This window comes from Nematolebias whitei, chromosome 6 (genome assembly GCF_014905685.2).
Source record: "Nematolebias whitei isolate Nwh7 chromosome 6, NemWhi1, whole genome shotgun sequence".
NCBI classification, from domain to species: domain Eukaryota; kingdom Metazoa; phylum Chordata; class Actinopteri; order Cyprinodontiformes; family Rivulidae; genus Nematolebias; species Nematolebias whitei.
Genome location: NC_056503.1, coordinates 17,100,105 through 17,121,403, shown reverse-complemented (window position 1 = coordinate 17,121,403; position 21,299 = coordinate 17,100,105). Strand labels below are relative to the sequence as shown.

Sequence of the window (21,299 nt, the reverse complement as noted above, 5' to 3'; positions counted from 1 at the left end):
GTGTGTGTGTGTGTGTGTGTGTGTGTGTGTGTGTGTGTGTGTGTGTGGGGGGGGGGTCTGGAACCTCTTCTGCTCAGACACTTACCAGACTCCCTAAGAATAGAGTGAGCTACAAAGTCCGCCTGTCTGAGCGTGCTCAGAACTCCTGTGGTCAGGAAAGTTGGTGTAATGTCTGTTGGTGGTTCCTTGACATGGGACCCAAATATATACACAACTCTGGGGAAAAAGAAGAGAGAAACAGGAATGAATCACTGACTGCAGGGGATTCCATGATCCAGTGTTTAGTTTTTTTGAAAGACTGGATTTACATTTTTTGGGTGTCACAGAAAACGACGCGTGATGCAGTCAGAACAGTTTTTCACATTACCTGTTGATGGTATGGCACATGCGAGGAATGAGCCGGGCCAGGAACAAGAGTGACTCCCAGTGTGGAGATTCTTTACTCGTGACACCACACACATAACTGTAAGACCGGCAATCACCCTAAAGTAGACAGAAATCTTGTTTTATCTTCACAGACTTACACTGATTAAATGGGAACAAAGGAGAGCACAAACAGGCATTTGTGTTAAAACATAACTTTTCAATATGAAGAACATAACTTTTCAATATGAAGTCTTTCTCCAATGTCAGACACAGCCTAAAAAAAATCTGTTTTTGTGTGTCCAAAGAGTTCTGTGCTACCCACGGTTTGAGGTTTGGGTTAAATTTAAACTTCTGGTGTCAGACAGAATATATACGGACACACCTACAAAACACACAGTCACTGGCTGACTGCAGTGTTTGTGTGGGGAAAGAATTTATGGCTGTTCTTTTCTCAAGAGAACACTGCGAGTCTGTTTATGGGTAACTTTTAATTTGTTAAATCATTTCTACAGATCACACCCTGCTGAGCTGAAGAGAGATAAAGAGGTGAGACTTAGAGAAGCTTTGTGTGGGTGTGTATTATGACTGGGAACTCAATTATAGTTATTGACCAGGAGACTTGTGGTCAAGATATCTATGCCTCTGAAAACAAAGGGTTTCTCTACATACAAGCAGCAGCCGACACATCCCAACAAACTATAGCTAAACTAGATTTTAAAACTTCTAAGATTTTACATCTGTTTCAAGACTATTTGAGCTCACAACGTATGTGGAAAATATTGATGATTTTAAGAAAAGTTGCAATGTTTGAATAGTTTTTTTAGGCAGAGAACAAACTATAAAAAGAGAAAGTTGGTGATAATTTTCAAGAGTTGCTTCATCAGGAGGTTTACCTGGACACCAACAGTTTTGATGGGCAGCAAGAAGGCATTGAGTGAATGAAGGCTGGTGATCTGCATGAGCTTCTCTTCCTCCTCATCTGATATGCATGACTTGACTCTTTGGAGCAAAACATGAGGCTGGAAAGAGAAAAAGGTGGTTAATCACTGATAGAATTTTGTACTGAAAAGTTGCTTGGTTTAGTTAAAACAAAGACACAGTGGGCAGATCTGGTTAAAAGATGCCAACCTGTAGATAATTTACAGTGCATACGTTTTAAACCAGTTGACAGATTGTCTTTGAAACACGTCAATTAATCAGAAAAGTCAAAAGAAAACATGTTTTATTTTCTAACTTACTGACCTTTTTGACACTTGCTGAAAAGTCTGTGACAATTTTGAGAATGTTGTTTGTTTCAGCAAAATCCTTACAAACGTAAGGCTCCTCCGCACAAATCACTCTGATGGACAAACCAGGACCTACAGGAAAACATGACAGTGATCCATCAGGTTTTAGCAAAAAAACAAAACAAAATCAGCTTGAAGCCTGAATGCATCTGCACTATTAAACAAACAAAAAATGAACCAAACTGAAGCAAAAATAAATAAATTTATAAAATCTATAAAGCATTAAATTGATCTAAACCACTACAGTAAAAGTTGTCATATGTAAACATGCTAAAGGCATGTGTGTGTGTGTACGTGCCAGGGAACGGATGCCGAGAGACGATCTCCTCTGGTAGGCCCAGCTCTCTCCCCAGCGCTCTCACCTCATCTTTATGGAAATCTTTCAGGGGTTCGATGACTTTTCCCTGAAGGGCAACAAGGAGTTACAATCAGAATTATTGTAGTGGGGGATTTAAGGGCGTTATGTGTTTCATAGTTGTATATTGAATTTTACAAAGAAAAATAAATAAAACACTATTTTTCAGCCTATAAGTCGCATTTTTTTTTTCATAATTTACATGCCCTGCAACTTATAGGCCGAAGCTACACATTTATGGCGTTTTCCCATATCTATAAACCAATTTTTGGCTGAGATGTGAACGTTTTCATTCATTCTGAATGAAAATATTGAACACTACCATTTTCAGCCACTTGATGGCAGCAGAGTAATAGTAGCAGTAAGGCATGCCGTTGTGTCATGTAATACATAAAAGTGGCTATAATGACAAATTCAAAAAAGTTCAAGACAAAAACAACAGGACTTTATTTATTATTCGTTATACTTTATTGTTTTTGTCTTGAACTTTTTTTTGAATTTACCAAGTCCTGGATGCCTGAGACTCCTCACCAGCTATTAATGACACAATCGGCTTGCCGCAGTCTTCCACCTTCGTTCTGCTCGCTGCTTGGAGCAAGTTAAAACGGCTGCACCGCCTCAGCAGCTAATTTGACCATTAAAGTGCATTTATTAAGTAAAAGTTAAACTGAGACACACCGTTGCTATGATGTCAAGCAAACAAATAATAACTTTAGGTTAAATTTCGAAGAAACAAGCAGCGTTCCTCCTTCCTTTTTGTCCTCCCTCTGCACGCTCCCGGAGCACCGAATACTTTTGAAATGCAGCTGATTTGACCGTTAAAGTTCTTTTATTAAGCAAATGAGACACATCTTTACTATAAAGTCGAGCAAATAAATAATTGTTTTTAGGTGTTTATCTTGTTAAATTTCAAAGAAATGAACAGCAGCTTGTCCCTCTGTGTGTGCAAGTTTATGTGAATTGGGTTTTGAAAATGCAGCTGAATTGACAGTCAAAGTGCATTTATTAAGGAAAAGTTAGACTGAGACACACCTTTAGTATAATTTCAAGCAAACAAATACTTGTTTTTAGGGGTTTATCTTGTTAAATTTGTACGGCGACATGTGGCGTGTACGCGTTTACTTTCACGTATCAGCTTTTGAAATGCAGCTGATTTGACCCTCAAAATGCATTTATTAAGCAAACGTTAGACTGAGACACACCTTTAGTATAATGTCGAGCAAACAAATACTTGTTTTTAAGTGCTAATCTTGTTAAATTCTTATCAAGTCCTCCCGTGCACACTCCCATGGCCACCGTTTGGCAGCCCGTCGATTTTTGGCACATCGACCCACATTTCAGAGTTGTCAGTGATGACATGTAAGAAACGCGACGCGTCAGCGGTGACGCATAATAGATGCAACTCATACAGCGAAGCGACATTTATGGATTTTTCCACTTTTTTAAGACATATTTGGACTGATGCGACTTATAGGACGGAGCGGCGTGTACGGTGGAAAATACGGTAAACAGAAACCAAAAAAATCTATAAACTTAAAAGCAAAAAGGGACGATCTTTTATCTGTTGAATACGGTCCATCTATTCCACCACTTGTTGTGTAATGCATTCAGATTCACAGGAGCACAAACAGTGTGTGTGTGTGGGGGGCAGATATAACGCGAGTGTCTGTGTGAGCCGCTACCTCGTCTCTGAGTTTGCGGATGAGCTCAGTGTCGTTGTGGTGTGTTTTGATGACCTCCGCCTTCCCGCTGGCAATATGAGAAGCGCTCTCGATGAGATCGGGCCGCAAGGTTCCCTGCGCCAGGAAAACCTCTTCTGGGTTCAGATTCATTTCTCCAAGTACTTCATTTGCCACCTGTGAAACAATAGTCATATACAATGATTAAAGAGAAAACTATAATCATTAAGTCAACGAAAGCAGCTAATATTTAATTTTATTAAAGTCTTTGGTAAAAATTAGTAAAACGTGTAAAAAAACAAACTCACTTTGACAAAAGTGTCTCCAATAATTTTTCTCTTCTCCTCAGGGTTGGTGGTCATATTCAGTGTCTTGCTGATGCGTTTCCGTGGCGTCCTGTCCTCCTCAGAGATGGGAAGGGTTGTTGTCCCGTTATAAAAGGTGTGTGCTGCATTTACAACTTTGAGTTTAATGCCCAGCTTGGTTAGGGCTTCCTCCACACTCTGACTCTCCCTCTTCCTCATGAAGCCGTTGTCAATATGAACGGCTATCACTTGGTCCTGGTTTAGAGCTTTGTTGAGGAGGGCTGTGCAGACTGTGGAGTCTACTCCACCACTCAGCAGCACCTGAACATATGAACAGAAAAAGGATCTTTAGTGACCAAAACAAACACGGGCTGGCCAAGGTTCAACAAAGAACTTGCATGTCAAAGTTTTAAACAAGTGGTGAGATGTCCCCCATCACTGACGGATAAATAGCGAATGTTTGTAGTTTTCAAGATGAGTGTTATTCTGGACTGGAATTAAACTGGGAATGAGAGTGAACCTTAATGTTTTTGGTACAAGATATTGCAGTGTGTAGAAGTTACACTGTTTATAAGAGGTAGCTGTTTTTTTTGTACTTTTTGCTTGTCCGGGGCAGCAGAGTGATGGACCCTTGAAAGCAGCAAGAACAATTTTATCCACCACCAGGTGCAATGGCGGAGCCAGGGGGTGTCCAGTGGTGGTCTTGACTGTTAAACTTTGGCCACCGCAGTCTTTATTTTTAAGCAATATAAAAACTAGAACGCATTGTTTCCTCAAATGATAGATATTTATGTAAGCATAGATGAGTGGTGTCCATCATGTCAGAATAGATTTCAAAATTCTCCTGGTGACCTACAAGTACATTAATGGTCTTGCACCCTCATCCCTCTCTGACCTACTTCAACCATATGTTCTTTCTCCAGCACTGAGATCATCTGATCAGCTGCCTTTGGTTGTACCAAAAACCAGGTTGAAGCTCAGAGGAGATCAGGCTTTTTCAGTCGTGGGCCCTAAAGTTTGGAACAATCTGCCCATCAGCATTAGACAGGCCTGCGTTTAAATCTCTCCTAAAAACACACCTGTATTCACTGACATTTAACACAGTGTGATTTGATTTAGTATTTTGTTGTTTCTTATTTTTTTTTGTGTTTTTTTGCTTTTAATTACAACTTGTTATTTTATACTGCCTTGATCTTACTGTTAAGCAATTTGGTAACAGCTGCTGTTTTAAATGTGCTTTATAAATAAATTTGACTTGACTTGAATTTTGACATGGCGACCCACGTTTCAAAAGTGACCTTTCTTATGTATACATGCAGCCACACACCAAAATGGAAGTTGGTGTCTCACTTAGTTTCCGAGTTATCAGCTCACATCACGGGCAAATGAGCCTTTGGGACGGTAATCCTAATTCCCCTTCTCGCTCCGTGATGGGGGACAACTAAGATCTTGTGCGATCTGTTAGCGTTCAGAGTTTGCACTGGGGATGACTTCACTACCACCAAATCAAACTTTAGCCAGTATCTGTAAACATGGATGAGTTGTTCTTTTTTGTGTTTGCTAAAGTTGATTAGCAGTGAAGGCAAATTAATCAAGCTGACTCCAAAAGTCAATCAGTTGTAGAGTTTTCTCTTTATTAAAATCAGTCTGATGGTTCATGAGATGTTTTGCTAACGGACAAATAAATGACCACGAACATGCCCACACACAAAGTCGATTAAATGACTGCTTGCCTTATACGATGGCAGGTGATAATGTAAAATTTTGAGAAGCTCACTCACCAGAACTTTAGAACTGCCCACTTTTTCTCTGATCTCACTGATGCAGACCTGCTCACGGTTCTGAACGGTGAAGTTACTTGTGCATCCTGCGATCTCAAACAGGAAGTTACGCAGCATCTCCATGCCTCGCTCTGTTAAGTCAACTTCGGGGTGAAACTGGGTGCCATACAGCTTCTTTTGTTCATTAGCAATCCCTAGAGGCCAGAAGAAGAGATGTTATAAAGGAAAGCCGCCTCGATAACTCATTTAAACACAAATATAGTGAACTGTAGCTTCATACAGTCTAAGGCTTTCAAACAGCACAGAAGTTAAAACATTTATGCAAATTATACGACAATAAAAATAAATTTAGATGAGTGAACTAGTCCTAAAGATTATCATCTGGGCTCCTCACCAGCAATAATGTTTCCTGACTGGGCCACAACTTTAAAGCCATCAGCTACTTTATCCACGCTGTCTCCGTGGGTCAGCAGCACCAGTTCCTCCTTCTGGAGGCCTCTGATAAGAAAAACACACACAGGCCACAGAGAAAGATATGCAGTTTGTCAACACTGTGAGTGTTCATGTTTACAGTCTGTGCTTGAACCAAAAAGAGTATGAACCTTACATTTTTGGAATAACCCGGAAAACATGTGGGTGCCAGAATGAAATGTGACTAACTTAGTTAAACCAACCCAACAAAGTTAAGTCAGGTCCTCTGGATGTTTCTTTTATTGCTAAAATGTTTCGTCCTTCATCGTCAACATTTTGATGTTTTGAACCACTCTGGCTATGGCTGCCTCAGAGGAGTTGACGGGGGGCGGACTCCAGAAACAACTGGTTGGTCCACTATGCGAGTAAGCCACTTATGGGACTGAGCTTGTTGTGGCTCCTCGGACTGAAGAAGTCCTTTGGATGAAGGACAAAACGTTTCAACAATAAAATAATCATCCAGAAGACCTGACTGAACATTGTTGGATTTTCAACTGGATTATTGAGCATGAACTTTGATGCTCGTTAAACCAAAGTTACAGTTTTAACAGAGTGTTCTCACTACCATAATCCAAGGAGGGCATTTGATTATTTACACAAATAAAAAGTTTGTTCCTGTCTGATTTACCATGTCAGTTGTGACCTAATTATTATTGTCTAAAGAGCTAATTTTGACTTCAATAGAAATACAAAAAACAAAAGAAATGCCTCATTTTGTAAAGGCTGTAAACAACAAGTCTCTAAAATTTGTGCAAATAAATAGTGAGACCCCCTTTAACTAAAAAACAAGCAAAATATTTAAATCAGAATTGGTATGTTTCATCCACACCTAAAATATATAAAGTGTGAAACTGATTAAAGCCAATATATACAGAGTCTTGCGAAAGTATTCACCCCCTTGAACTTTTCAACCTTTTGCCACATTTCAGGCTTCAAACATAAAGATATAAAATTTTAATTGTTTGTGAAGAATCAACAACAAGTGGGACACAATTGTGAAGTGGAATGAAATTTATTGGATGTATCAAACTTTCTTAACAAATAAAAAACTGAAAAGTGGGGCGTGCAATATTATTCGGCCCCTTTACTTTCAGTGCAGCAAACTCACTCCAGAAGTTCAGTGAGGATCTATGAATGATCCAATGTTGTCCCAAATGACTGGTGATGATAAATAGAATCCACCTGTGTGTAATCAAGTCTCCGTATAAATGCACCTACTCTGTAATAGTCTCAGGGTTCTGTTCAAAGAGCAGAGAGCATCATGAAGACCAAGGAACACACCAGGCAGGTCTGAGATACTGTTGTGGAGAAGTTTAAAGCCAGATTTTGATACAAAAAGATTTCCCAAGGAGCACTGTGCAAGCAATCATATTGAAATGGAAGGAGTATCAGACCACTGCAAATCTACCAAGACCCGGCCGTCCCTCTAAACTTTCATCTGGAACAAGGAGAAGACTGATCAGAGATGCAGCCAAGAGGCCCATGATCACTCTGGATGAACTGCAGAGATCTACAGCTGAGGTGGGAGAGTCTGTCCATAGGAAAACAATCAGTCGTACACTGCACAAATCTGGCCTTTATGGAAGAGTGGCAAGAAGAAAGCCATTTCTCAAAGATATCCATAAAAAGTGTTGTTTAAAGTTTGTCACAAGCACCTGGGAGACACACCAAACATGTGGAAGAAGGTGCTCTGGTCACATGAAACCAAAATCCAATTTTTGGCCACAATGCAAAACGATATGTTTGGCGTAAAAGCAACACAGCTCATCACTCTGAACACACCATCCCCACTGTCAAACATGGTGGCAGCATCATGGTTTGGGCCTGCTTTTGTCAGCAGGGACAGGGAAGATGATCAGAATTGATGGGAAGATGGATGGGGCCAAATACAGGACCATTCTGGAAGAAAATCTGTTTGAGTCTGCAAGAGACCTGAGACTGGGACGGAGATTTATCTTCCTACAAGACAATGATCCAAAACATAAAGCCAAATCTACAATGGAATGGTTCACAAATAAACGTATCCAGGTGTTGGAATGGCCAAGTCAAAGTCCAGACCTGAATCCAATCGAGAATCTGTGGAAAGAGCTGAAGACTGATGTTCACAAACGCTCTCCATCCAACCTCACTGAGCTCGAGCTGTTTTGCAAAGAAGAATGGGCAAGAATTTCAGTGTCTCCATGTTCAAAACTGATAGAGACAAACCCCAAGAGACTTGCAGCTGGAACTGCAGCAAAAGGCGGCGCTACAAAGTATTAACACAAGGAGGCCGAATAATATTGCACACCCCACTTTTCAGTTTTTTTATTTGTTAAAAAAGTTTGACACATCCAATAAATTTCATTCCACTTCACAATTGTGTCCCACTTCTTGTTGATTCTTCACAAAAAATTAAAATTTTATATCTTTATGTTTGAAGCCTGAAATGTGGCAAAGGCTGAAAAGTTCAAGGGGGCCGAATACTTTCACAAAGCACTGTATAAATAAAAACACCTCAAAGGACATATAATGCCACTCCAGTACCTGAAAAGGGAGCATGTGTTGTCCAGAGCAATGCTGAACACTCCATCCTCCCGTACACTCTTTTTGTGTACTGTGCCACCAAAAACCTTGTTCATCATCTGTAACACAAGCACACACCAGTATTAATACTTAAAAAGAACTTCAGTGTAGAAAAGTTTTTAAAAAAGTGCTTTGAAGACTGCAAGAGTTTAGTATAGTTTCAGTAAACTGTAAAAGGACTTAATGATTTTCCTTTGCTTAAAAAAATACAGGTGATCAACAACTTAGGAAAGAATAATAAATCTTTATACAAGTTCAACCATCTGTCCATTATTGCAAAATGTGCTTGAAATACCTGCATCCCATAGCAAATCCCAAGAACTGGCTTTCCTATGGTGAATATAGCTGGATCAAACCAGGGAGCATCTTCAGCATACACAGAAGCTGGACCTCCTGAAATAATGATTGCTCTAAGAAGTGGAAAAGAGAGAAAATCAAATACCACCCCCCCAAAAAAATCAAGCATTTTCACATTTTCATCTTTAGAGAATATAAAAAATGATCCTAAAGGTCTGAAAATCTCACCTGTAACCCTGTTCTCTGAGAGCAAAGGCCGGGGTCTCTAAGGGAAGAATCTCGGAGCGTACGCACAGCTCCCGCACTCGCCTGTCAATCACCTTCCCGTACTGTGCTCCTGCATCCAGGATCGCCACTGCCCCCTCGTAGGACCCATTCTGCTCTGAGCTGCTGATCTCCAGCTAGACACACACACACACACACACACACACACATCGTACTTGTGGTTTCTCCCCTCTTTTTCAATTAAACAAAATGCTTAAAATATTTTTTTTTGATACAAATACAGGCTTAATGTGTTCAAAGACCAACAGTTTATTGACAGCTCTGCATGCAGAAGGTTTGTTCGTCTCTGACTCGTCCCTAGAAAATGTGACTCGGTGAGGCACAACATGATTACAGACATGTGAGTGAAGATACAGACAGGCACGCTTGTGAAACATGCTGAAACCATTACCCAAATCACATGAAACCCTAACCAGTCACCAGTTTTTAGCATGAACTGATCATTTAAATGTGCCCTCTGGCCAGAGGCACAGGGCCCTTAGATTATAGACCAGATGTATGGATTTAAACTGAGATGCAAAAAATGCAATCTTAAACAGACATAAAGGGACTATATAAAAACACACATGCAGATGAAAAATCAGATACATCCACAACATGAAACTGTTTCACAATATAATGGACATCTAACAAAGTTAAGTCTGGTCCTCTGGACGGATCCTTCTTGTTGAAACGTTTCATCTTTTATCCAAAAGACTATGAGATGGTGCTATTTATAAGACTGAGTTTGTTGCAGCCCCTCAGACTAAAGAAATCTTCTGAGTAAAAGACTAAACGTTTCAACAAGAAGAAACCATCCAGAGGACCGGACTTAACTTTGTTACATTTGTCTACCTGGATTATTGAGCATGCATCAGAATATAATGGACAAACTTTCAAATTAGTCCTGATAACGAGTTCACAAAGACGTAGTTTATCCTCTCTCTCGTGACCACTTGTGACAGCGGATGGGAATAAAGACGTGCGTGTCAAACGAGGCGAAAAATTAAATGAGGCAGATAACCATAAAAAAATGTTTGCAAGAAATGTTATGTGCAAATTTGAGGCAGTTAACAAATGACACTTTTCTTTTTTTTTTAAATAGATATAAATATATAGAAACACCAGTTTAGGGACAACAAAATGGGTAAACGTGAGGGAGGCTAAAAAAAAAAAACGACCCCACGTGGTTATAGAAAACAGCAGACAATTGTTTAAAGTGTTTACCTGTATTTTAATATCTTGTTGGCAAGCAGGCAAAATGATGAGCCGTTATAAAAAAAAAAAGTAGGGGTAAGTAGGGGTGCACCGATTGCAGTTTTCTGGCCGATCACCGATTTAAAAAAAGTCTGACCTGCCAATTCCAATTTTGTCCGATACTGATTCTGTTTAATAAGCGACACTGTCAGGTGTTATAAGATCACAATGCACCTTCAATTTTCCAATATTATTTTATTGAGAAACATACCCTTGAACAATATCATAGAAGCAATACAAACTTCTTTTAACTGGCCATGAGGTAGTGCTCTGAAATACAAATGAAGTTCAGACAATTGTTAAAACAAACAAACAAAAAAATTGGTGAAATCGGTGCTTTATCGGTGCACCCCTAAAAAAAGTTTAGTTTTCGAGCAAACTTTACCAGATTGTCTGGTAACATAGTAGTAAAACCTAAATTTGACAGTGTGCTGAAAAAGGCACGCTGCTGTCAAATAAGCCTTGTCCTGGGAAAGGTGTATGCGTTTGTGTTAGGATATATATATATATAAAGAGAGAGAGAGAAAACTCAAAAATGAGAAACTAATTTGTGTTTTTATTGCACTTCTGAACATAATTATTTACCAGTACTGTTTTGTTTTTCTTTATTTTGAAACACTTACAAACCTTACACTTTTTAAGAGAGCTAAACTTCCAGGATTATGTACAGCCCCACTGGACAACGACTCTAATCTCTTACTTCAAACACAAGACAAACTGATAATAATTACGACAATACGGTTAGACGGTGTTAAATTGTAACCTTAACTTTTTTGTTGACAGTAGAGGCAGACTAGCTTGCCATAAACACACTTAAATAATAACAATCGCATAATCTTAGAAAGCCGTGTCATTAAGATTACTGAAAACCAGAGGTCAGTTTGTCTGTTTTGATTTTTATTCAGTGAGTGAAAACAAATGCGTTGGAACGCGTTCTCCAAAATAGGAGGGGTGCCTTTTTCGATACAACACCTCGCTGAAACCGCAAGTTGGCTAGCTTAGTGACGACGTTAGCAAACCGACAGTAAGCGTTATTTTAACTTTAAGTGCATGACAGCTGCCTTACAAAGTATATTAGTTTGCCTCAAGATGACTTTTTAGTTCCAAAATAATTTCGGCTAATTTCCTTGCTGAGCTGCTCCTAACCGTTGTAGCGAGTGCTAGCATGTTAGCGGCTAACTGTCTGGCTATTAGCCGAGCTAAGCTAAAACCCATGCGGCGCTTGAAGCTGGAGTGTTGTGGGGGACCAACAATACGAGGAACGCGAACACGTACAATGGAAAACAATACATATATTTAACTCGTTGTACTCATGCCCGACATCTCAGCTACATCACGTGTAGCTGATTAGCAACTGTAGCGACATGTTAAATGTATCACCGCAACAGGCAGACATTCAACGTCCTTACTCCCCGGTACTGGTGGTAATATTTACAGCCTCGATAACTTTCAACCCGAGGTGCACAGAGGCCGAATTACAGTTCAGACGTCAAATCACATAAACAGCGGCTGCTCTCCACTGACCTTGCTTTCTCCGTTACACAGAGCCATGGAGGACTGTCCGTGTTGAGTAGAGACACTGTCCCCTCCGACTGTTGGAAAGCAGATGCCGCTGTCCCTCCTCCTCAAAACACACACGTCAGCGTTTATGGGCGGAGCGAAGTAATCAAAGGTATTAAACCAAACATACAAAGGTTGTGTGACAGGTTACTGCAGGTAGTAACATTGAGATGAATTATGATGGTAAGGTAGTGACATACATGATACAGCCACATAGTGCAGCAGCAATCAACATATTAGCTGTCACTAGCTATCAGTCATGTTAGGTGTCACAGACGTGGCTTGGTGCAATGTTATTGTCAATATCTTGATGCATGCTCAATAATCCAGGTAGAAACATTTAGAAAAGTTAAGTCAAATCCTCTGGACGGTCAAAAAAACCCAAACAAAAACAAAAACAAAAAATTGTAGAAACGTTTCGTCTTTCGGATGAAAGACAATTTTTTTTGTTGTTGTTTTGTTTTATGAACGTCCAGAGGACTTGACTTTTTTAGATTATTGTAGTTCAGTGTTATTTATCAAGAGTTCAGTAATCTGACAGCTTATGGATAATCACTGTCTTTGAGTCTTTTTGTACGTAATGGCAGACTCCTGTATCGTCTGCCTGAGGGTAGTAGATGGAAGAGTCCTTGTGCTGGGTGGGTGTGGTCCTTAATGATGCTGCGTGCTTTACGCAGACATCGACTGTGGTAGATGTCCTGGATGGTGTGGAGACTGCGACCAGTGATGTCCTCTCTGCTGTTTGCACCACCCTGTGTAGTGCTTTCCAGCTCTGACTGGTGCAGTTCCCGTACCACCCTGTGATGCAGCCTGTCAGCAGGCTCACAATGGTGCACCTATAAAAGTTTGTGAGGATGCTGGTGTTTGTACCAAACTTATTTAGTCTTCTTATGAACTGGAGTCTTTGTCGGGTTTTCTTGACCACAGTGTCTGTAAACTCCAGGATAGATCCTCAGTAATGTGAATGCTGAGGAACTTGAAGCTGCTGACCTGCTCCACCTCAGTGCTGTTTATGTAGATGGTGGAGTGCTGACCTCCACTCTTGTTTCCTGAAGTTCACCATCATCTCCTTTGTTTTGCTGACATTAAGAGAGAGGTTATTTTCTTGACACCAGCTGGTCAGTGATTTCACCTCACCTCTGTAGACACTCTTGTCGTTGTTGGTGATGAGGCCCAAGATGGTGATGTCATCAGTATACCTGAGGATGACATTTCTGCTGTGCTTGGCGGTACAGTCATGTGTGAATAGAGAGAGTGGACTGAGGACACAGCCCTGAGGTGTACCGGTGCTGAGGACTAGTGTGGAGGAGAGGTGACTGCCGATTCTCACTGCCTGTGGTCTGTTGGTGAGGAAGTCCAGTATCCAGCAGCAGATGGACTTCTCCAGGCCCAGTGTGGTGAACTTGGAGACCAGTTTGGAGGGGATTATGGTGTTGAATGTTGAGCTGTAGTCAATGAAGAGCATTCTCACATAAGTGTTTACCTTCTCCAGATGGCTGAGGGAGGTGTGAACTGCTAAAGCAAAGGCATCATCTGTAGACCTGTTTGCTCTGTGTGTGAACTGTAGGGGGTGCAGGGTGTCAGGGAGGGAGGCACAGATGTGAGTCTTGATAATTCGCTCAAAGCACTTCATGATGAGAGATGAAATTCATTAAGGCGTGATGCTGCAGAATGCTGATGTTCTGAAACTAGAGAAATTGCATTTTCTGCAAAAATGCATTGTGAATGCTTATTGTAGAATTCAAAAAGCGTTCAATACAAAAACAACTGGACTTGATTTGTAACAGAAGACGTTTCGCTCCTCATCCGAGGAGCTTTCTCAATTCAAACAGGAGTGAGTGATTCAGGTTATTATATTATATATTATATTATCACAGGTTATAAACCTGATAATATAATATATTCATCATGTCCTGGATGACTGAGAATCTTCACCAGCATATTGTAGAAGAACTTGCAGAGAAACAGCTGAAATTAGCTTAAAAACATGCTGAAATCTAGCTGAAATTGAAGAACAAGCCTAAATTACCACGAAGAAAGCAGAAAGAACACATCTTTGCTGAAACTGGTTTAAATATTTAGAAATTAACAGAAAACTTAGGAAAGTAGCTTAAAAAAGCTTAAATTAGCCCAAAAAGGCCTGAAAAGTATAGCTGAAAGGCAGAAAGTAGCTTAAACTACTAGAAGAAAGCAGAAAGAGCTGAAATACCATACCACTTTATTTATAAAGCACTTAAAACAGCAACAAGGCCAACCAAAGTGCTGTACAGACAAAACAACAGGTAACACACAAAGCAAAATACAAAATGAGGTAAATCAGAAATGAGCTAAAAAAATTATGAAAAAGCTAAAATTAGCATACAAACAGCTAAATAGTAGCTGAAAAAGCAGAACTAGCTGAAACTAGCATAATTAAGCTGAAAGGAGCATAACAAGCTGAAATTATCAGAAAGAAGTTGTGAAAGTAGCAGAAATCACCATTAAAAACTTGGAATTTATCTGAAAACAGCTGAAATTAGCTAAAAATGCTAAAAACAGCTTAAAATGTAGAGCAAGCTTAACTTTTTTTTTTTTTTCCACAGTGATGGTTAGAGATTCTTGAGTCTAACAGCTTCAGGGTAGAAGCTGTTCCTCACTCTAGTGGTTCTACACTTAATGCTCCTCAACCTCCTTCCTGAGGGGAATGGGAAAAAAGTAAGTGTGCAAAAAGTGAGTGGAGCAGAAGGAGGTGGAGAGAGCACAATTTTGCCCAATTACCAGTAGGCTGAAAGAAGCAGAAATTAGCACAAAAGGTGGAAATGATCTGTGGAAAAAAAGCAAAATTTGCACAACAACAAAAAAAAAAACCCAACCCAGCTGAATAGTAGCTAAAATTTAAGCTTAAATTATCAGAAGGAAGTGGAGAGAACACACTTTTGCTGAAAAAAGTTGAAATGGGTGCAAAAAATGTGGAATTAGCTGAAAAGGCTAAAATTAGCACAACAACAACAAAATACAGTAATACAATAGCTAAAATAGCAGAAATAGTTTAAACTTGCAGAAATAAACTGAAAGGATCATAACAAGCAGAAATAAGTCAGAAATAAGTCAGAAGTAGCACAAACATGTTGCTGTTAGAATAATAAAGCAGAAAGGAGCACAAAACAGCTGGGGGGAAAAACAGCTAAGATTACCTAAAAGTAGCTGAATTTGTTTGAAAATTTGGGGCCGAGATGGTGTAGAGGCAGGGCAGCCGGCTTGGGACCCGAAAGTCCCAGGTTCGATCCCCAGTCACTGCACATCACGTGGCGTCTCTGGGCAGCACGCCTCATCCCCAAAATGCCCCCCGGGCGCTTTCAATAGCTGCCCCATGGGTTAAATGCAGAGACTAATTTCGCCATTGTATGGAAACATACAGTGCTGACATTGTGATGACATTATTGTTGTTATTATTAAAATTTACACAAGGAAGCTGAAGCAGAACAAAATGTGAAAGGAGCAGTAAAAAGTTGTAAACAGAAAGATTTGAAGAATGGAAAATGAGTTCAATTCATTTTTTTATGAGAAAAAAAAGGCAGAAAGGCTAAATATTTCAAAAAGCTAAAGTTGCACCAATGCCAAAAGTCATCGCAGGATTGTCCTGAAAGAGCTGAATGTTTTGATTTATGATTTGTTGAAATAGAGTAGCACAAAAATTGTGGAATGGGAAAGATGCTGAAAAATGTTTGGGAGAAAAATGGATCACAATGAATGCTTCATAAACATTCACACAACCTTGAGTTTCTTGAAGGTATATGTACTGTACCTATAAAGTACTCAGCCCTTGGACGTTTGAAGTTTTGTTGCTGTCATGAATCAATCAAAAGGTGAAACTTTTTTGACCAAAAAAGTCAAACAAATTTCTTGTAAAGATGACCAATTTATACGGACCAAACTGATTTATGACATTAATAAAAGCATAAAGCATCCAAGAGGTGAATACTTTTTACAGGCACTGCAGGTGTCTGACTGCCTTTTGACAGGGGTGCCTCCAGAAATTTTGCAAACAGGGGGGCCAGATGGGGACCACAAAACCAGAATTTCAGGACTCTGTAGTCACAAACACGTTATTTATAAAAGCACTTCAATATGAGCGTTAGGCAGATGCCTTCTGACAGAGGTCTACTTTATTTTACAGCCTTAATTACTTATTGAGCAAAGCACAGACACACTTTTCAACTTATTGAAGTTCATCCTCGTTTAAATTTTTTTTTTCTTTCAGCTGCTCCTTTTCTCAGGATTGTCAAAGCGAGCAAACACACATCCAGATTTGTTCTACACTGGATGCTCTTCCTGATGCAACCACAGATCACGAGTTACTGCAGCCCCTATCTTACTGGTTCGCATCTTACTGGTTCACAGCTAGGGGAATTTAAAAAGCACAATAAACAAAAGCTCAGGACAAGACTTACTGCCCAAGATAATGGAAGGGCCTGAAAATCAGAGGGGCGCTGAAGACACTGTAAGCATGGGACACCATGCTTACAGTGTCTTGTGTCACAAGTATTAACTGTTTTGGAGAGTATTTATTTTGACAAATGTTACTTTTAGACTCCTTGTTGTTACTGTAGCTTATGTAATAGACTATAGGATTTCATGTTTCAGATCTGTTCCTGTAGTGAAATAGAAAGATTATGATATATGCCCTAGAAGACTTTCAACCTGGTATTTCTTTTATGAGAAGGGACATGCCACAAAAAATACACATTCCTGTAGAGAGCTGCAGCTTTCTACATATTGCAATAAAAATTTTAGTCTTTAGTTGCTTTTACTTTTTTTTTTTTAAATTAAAATAGCGAAATGATTTTACAACAACAAATTTTATGGCATCTTGTTATTTCATAGTATAATTCAATTCAATTCAGTTTATTTATATAGCGCCAAATCACAACAAAGTTGTCTCAGGGCACTTTACAGAAACATTCACATAGATAAAAGCCAATTAGTAAAGTTCTCTATCTAAGGAATCCAGCAGACAAGATGAATCTTGGCTTCGTTGCAGTCTCCCATCCTGAGCAAGCACAGTGGCAACAGTGGAAAGAAAAAACTCCCTTTTAAAAGGAAGGAACCTCCAGCAGAACCAGGCTCAGGACAAGCGGCCATCTGCTGGTGAAGATTCTCAGTCATCCAGGACATAATGAATTAAAAAAACGTTCAGTACAAAAACAACTGGACTTTATTTGTAAAATAAAGTAAAATAAATGCATTACAAATAAAGTCCAGTTGTTTTTGTATTGAGCGTTTTTTGAAAGCAGTCATCTGCTTTGACTGGCTGGTTGAGCGTACAGGAAGGAGAGACAGACAAACACAGAATGGTAGGTCCAGGTATAGGTCCAGGTACAGGTCCAGGTGTATCTGAACGACAAAAAAAGGGACAGCTCAGGAAACCCAAGCCGACCATAACTATAGGATTTATCAAAAAGGAAAGTCTTAAGCCTAGTTTTAAAACTGGATAATGTGTCAGCCTCACGGACAGAGATTGGAAGTTGGTTTCACAAGAGAGAAGCCTGATAACTAAAAGATCTGCCTCCCATTCTGTTTTTGTAAATTCTAGGAACCACAAGTAAACCTGCAGTCTGAGAGCGAAGTGCTCTGTTAGGAAAATATGAAACAGTAAGATCTGTAATATAAGATGGAGCTAGGTTGTTGAGAGCTTTGTAGGTTAGAAGTAAGATTTTGAATTCTATTCTGGACTTGACAGGGAGCCAATGGAGAGAAACTAAAACTGGAGAAATATGATCTCTCCCACTAACTCCAGTTAAGACTCTGGCAGCAGCATTTTGGATCAACTGAAGACGTTTTAAAGAAGTATTTGGACATCCAGATAATAAACCATTGCAATAGTCCAGTCTAGACCTGACAAATGCATGGACCAGTTTTTCTGCATCATTTTTAGATAAGATGTTTCTAGTTTTAGTGATATTACGCAGGTGGAAGAAGACAGTTCTAGTAACGTTTTTAATGTGGGGGATAAAAGACACGTCCTGATCAAAAATAACACCAAGATTTTTAACATTAGAGCTGGAGGACAGATTGATGCCGTCTAAGGAGGGAGAAAGACTGAAAAATTAATTCTTTAGGTGCTCAGGTCCAAAAACCAAAACCTCAGTCTTGTCTGTGTTCAACAGGAGAAAATTAAGGGTCATCCAGGTTTTTATTTCTTTAAGACATGTTTGTAGTCTAAGTAGCTGATTGGATTCATTGGGTTTAATGGACAAATATAATTGTGTGTCATCAGCATAACAATGGAAATTTATCCCATGCTGTTTAATAATTTTACCTAATGGAAGCAAATATAAAGTAAAGAGTATTGGCCCAAGCACTGAGCCCTGAGGAACTCCATGACTAACTTTGGTGTATGAAGAAGTTTTCTTATTTACATTTACAAACTGGACTCTATCATATAGATATGATTTAAACTATTTTAGAGCTGTTCCTGTAATCCCAATATCATATTCAAGCCTCTGTAGTAAAATATTGTGATCAACTGTATCAAATGCAGCACTGAGGTCTAACAGGACCAGTATAGACACAAGTCCATTGTCTGAGGCCATGAGAATATCATTAGTGACTTTTACTAGTGATGTTTCTGTGCTATGATGAGCTCTAAACCCTGACTGAAACTCCTCAAACAGATTATTTCTTTGTAGATGTTCACGCAACTGACCTGCAACTAGTTTCTCTAGAATTATTTTAGATGAAAGTTAGATTAGATATAGGTCTATAGTTGGCCAGAATTTCTGAATCAAGGTCAGACTTCTTAAGTAAAGGTTTAATTACAGCAACCTTAAAGAGCTCTGGTACATAACCATTCATTAAAGAAAAATTAAGTAGATCCAAATTGTGGACATTAATTAGGGGAAATACCTCTTTAAACAGTCTGGTTAGGATGGGATCTATCAGACATGTGGATGGTTTGGATGAGGTTATTATTTTTGACAATTCAGAGAGCTCAACAGGACAAAAACTGTCCAAACATAAATCAGGCTCTAGTGAAATTTTTAAGTATAGTATAGTATAGTATAGTATAGTATAGTATAGTATAGTATAGTATAGTATAGTATAGTATAGTATAGTATAGTATAGTATAGTATAGTATAGTATAGGTTATTATATTTCAAAATCCATTATTTTGAACATCAAATAATCAAATCAATTATTTTCAGACAGTATTTGTCACAAAGTAGTGGTTACATTACTTGGTTAGAAATAGTGAACATTTGTTAACTGCATTTTATATTTGTATTCTTTAGTTTTTTTTTATCAACTCCAAACCATCTTTACTGTCAGAGTGATTCATCACAGTTTTGGAAATTAGGTCAGAAACATTATGATCGCGGTGGGGCACTGTAGGGTATTTTCTGATTTCTTCCCATAATATAATATAATATTTATGCCTGAAGTGTATAAATATAACAGCTACAAAACGCTGAATGACTGTTCTGAGACACAGTTTTCCAAAGCTAGAATTTAGGCTCAGATTTAAATAAAACATAATAAGTGAAAAATGTAACATAAACTGATGGATGTGTTATTTGTCAGGGTGCTCTTACAAAACCTTGTATTGATATGAAGAGAAAAAGTCATGCATCACTTAGGTTTACCTCTAAGACTGATCTTTTTAATGAACAGTTTGTCTGTGCTGCTTTAATCACATGTTGTAACACGTGTCTGTGTGCTGTCACTTGTTTTCTTTTGGTATAAGCAGCTTCACATGGGCTCACAGCCACCACGCAGCTCAGCATGATGTTATCCATTACTGCTAAATTAACTGTGGGGTCACAGATACAAGATGACAGCAAACAAAGAGATCCATTGATCAAGAAAGAAAATTACGCTTTATTTTTTGACTCAAAATATCTGCAGAGTTTAAGTAGAATTTGGATGGACGGCTAGAAATACGGTTATCTTTTGTCAACATTTCAGTTGTACTTTTTGTTGGATTCTAAAATTACATTTATAGAATAATGAGGATTATATCTGGATTATGAAGATGACACATAGATTATTAAGGACTTCAAACATCCATCCGTTATCTTTTACCCGCTTCTTCCATTTTGGGTCACCGGGGTCGCCGGTGTCCATGTCCAGCAATCACTGTGCGAGGGGCGGGGGACACCCTGGACAGGTCTCCAGTCCATCACAGGGACACAAGGAGACAAATGAGACAAACAGCCATTCACTCTCTCACTCACACCTAGAGACAATTTAGAGTTACCAATCAGCCTAACATGCATGTTTTTGGTCTGTGGGAGGAAACTGGAGTACACTGAGAAAATCCATGCATGCACAGAGAGAACATGCAAACTCCACCCAGAAATGTGCCGGCTGGGATTTGAGCTTAATGCCCTCTCTGGACTAAACATGTAACTTAATACATATTTATTTGGTTAATTCTGTTTAGTTTTTGTTTGGATTTAATTTAATTTAATATGTAAGTTTAATTTAGATTTTATTTTATTATATTAAACAAAACCAATAATAAAAAAAAACTCTGCAAAACTAATGACAATTTGTCCTGATGCATGCTCAATAATCCAGGTAGAAAAATCTAAAAAAGTTCAATCTGGTCCTCTGGACATTCAAAAAAAAAAAAAAAAAAAAGTAAAACAACAAAAAAATGTAGAAACGTTTCCTCTTTCATCCGAGAGACTTCCTCAGTCTGAGGAGCTGTATTCAGCTCAGTCTCTTAAATAGCACCTTCTCAGAGTGGATCAACCAGTTTTGCTGCTGACAACCAAAACCAGCTGATCACATGCTCAAGAAGGACCATCAGCCTAACAATGGATCATTAGCACACTGATGGCTGTTTACTATTCACAGAGGGCTGAGTGATATTAGCAATCACAGCATTGTAAGAGGGGGACAGTTGAACCCGGAGGCCTCCACCCCTGTTTAATGATGGACGGTTTCTTTTCACAAAGATGGCCTCCTTTACTCCTCTCTCAAACCATCGTTCCTCTCTGTCCAGAATGTGAACATCTTCATCCCTGAAAGAGTGACCGCTGGCCTGCATGGAGATGAGTGTAGACCGCAGAGTCCTGGCCTGATGATGTTGATCTTCTGTGCTGGTCCATCCTTTTGGCCAGTGGCTGTTT

General features: G+C 39.2%; 1 protein-coding gene across 1 annotated transcript in view; it reads right to left on the bottom strand.

Annotated features, from left to right (window-relative positions):
* gmps (guanine monophosphate synthase) overlaps positions 1-12,239 on the bottom strand; it is a 19,514-nt gene extending 7,275 nt beyond the window's left edge. The window contains exons 1-13 of the mRNA XM_037678058.1: positions 12,148-12,239; positions 9,331-9,503; positions 9,101-9,215; positions 8,767-8,864; positions 6,167-6,270; positions 5,773-5,966; positions 3,995-4,312; positions 3,690-3,863; positions 1,951-2,056; positions 1,609-1,724; positions 1,260-1,385; positions 368-483; positions 86-216 (exon numbers count right to left, since the gene is read on the bottom strand). Coding sequence (XP_037533986.1) covers positions 86-216; positions 368-483; positions 1,260-1,385; positions 1,609-1,724; positions 1,951-2,056; positions 3,690-3,863; positions 3,995-4,312; positions 5,773-5,966; positions 6,167-6,270; positions 8,767-8,864; positions 9,101-9,215; positions 9,331-9,503; positions 12,148-12,174 — 1,798 coding nt within the window. The 5' untranslated portion in view covers positions 12,175-12,239. The remainder of the gene's footprint in view (positions 1-85; positions 217-367; positions 484-1,259; positions 1,386-1,608; positions 1,725-1,950; positions 2,057-3,689; positions 3,864-3,994; positions 4,313-5,772; positions 5,967-6,166; positions 6,271-8,766; positions 8,865-9,100; positions 9,216-9,330; positions 9,504-12,147) is intronic.
* Between the last annotated feature and the right edge of the window lie 9,060 nt (positions 12,240-21,299).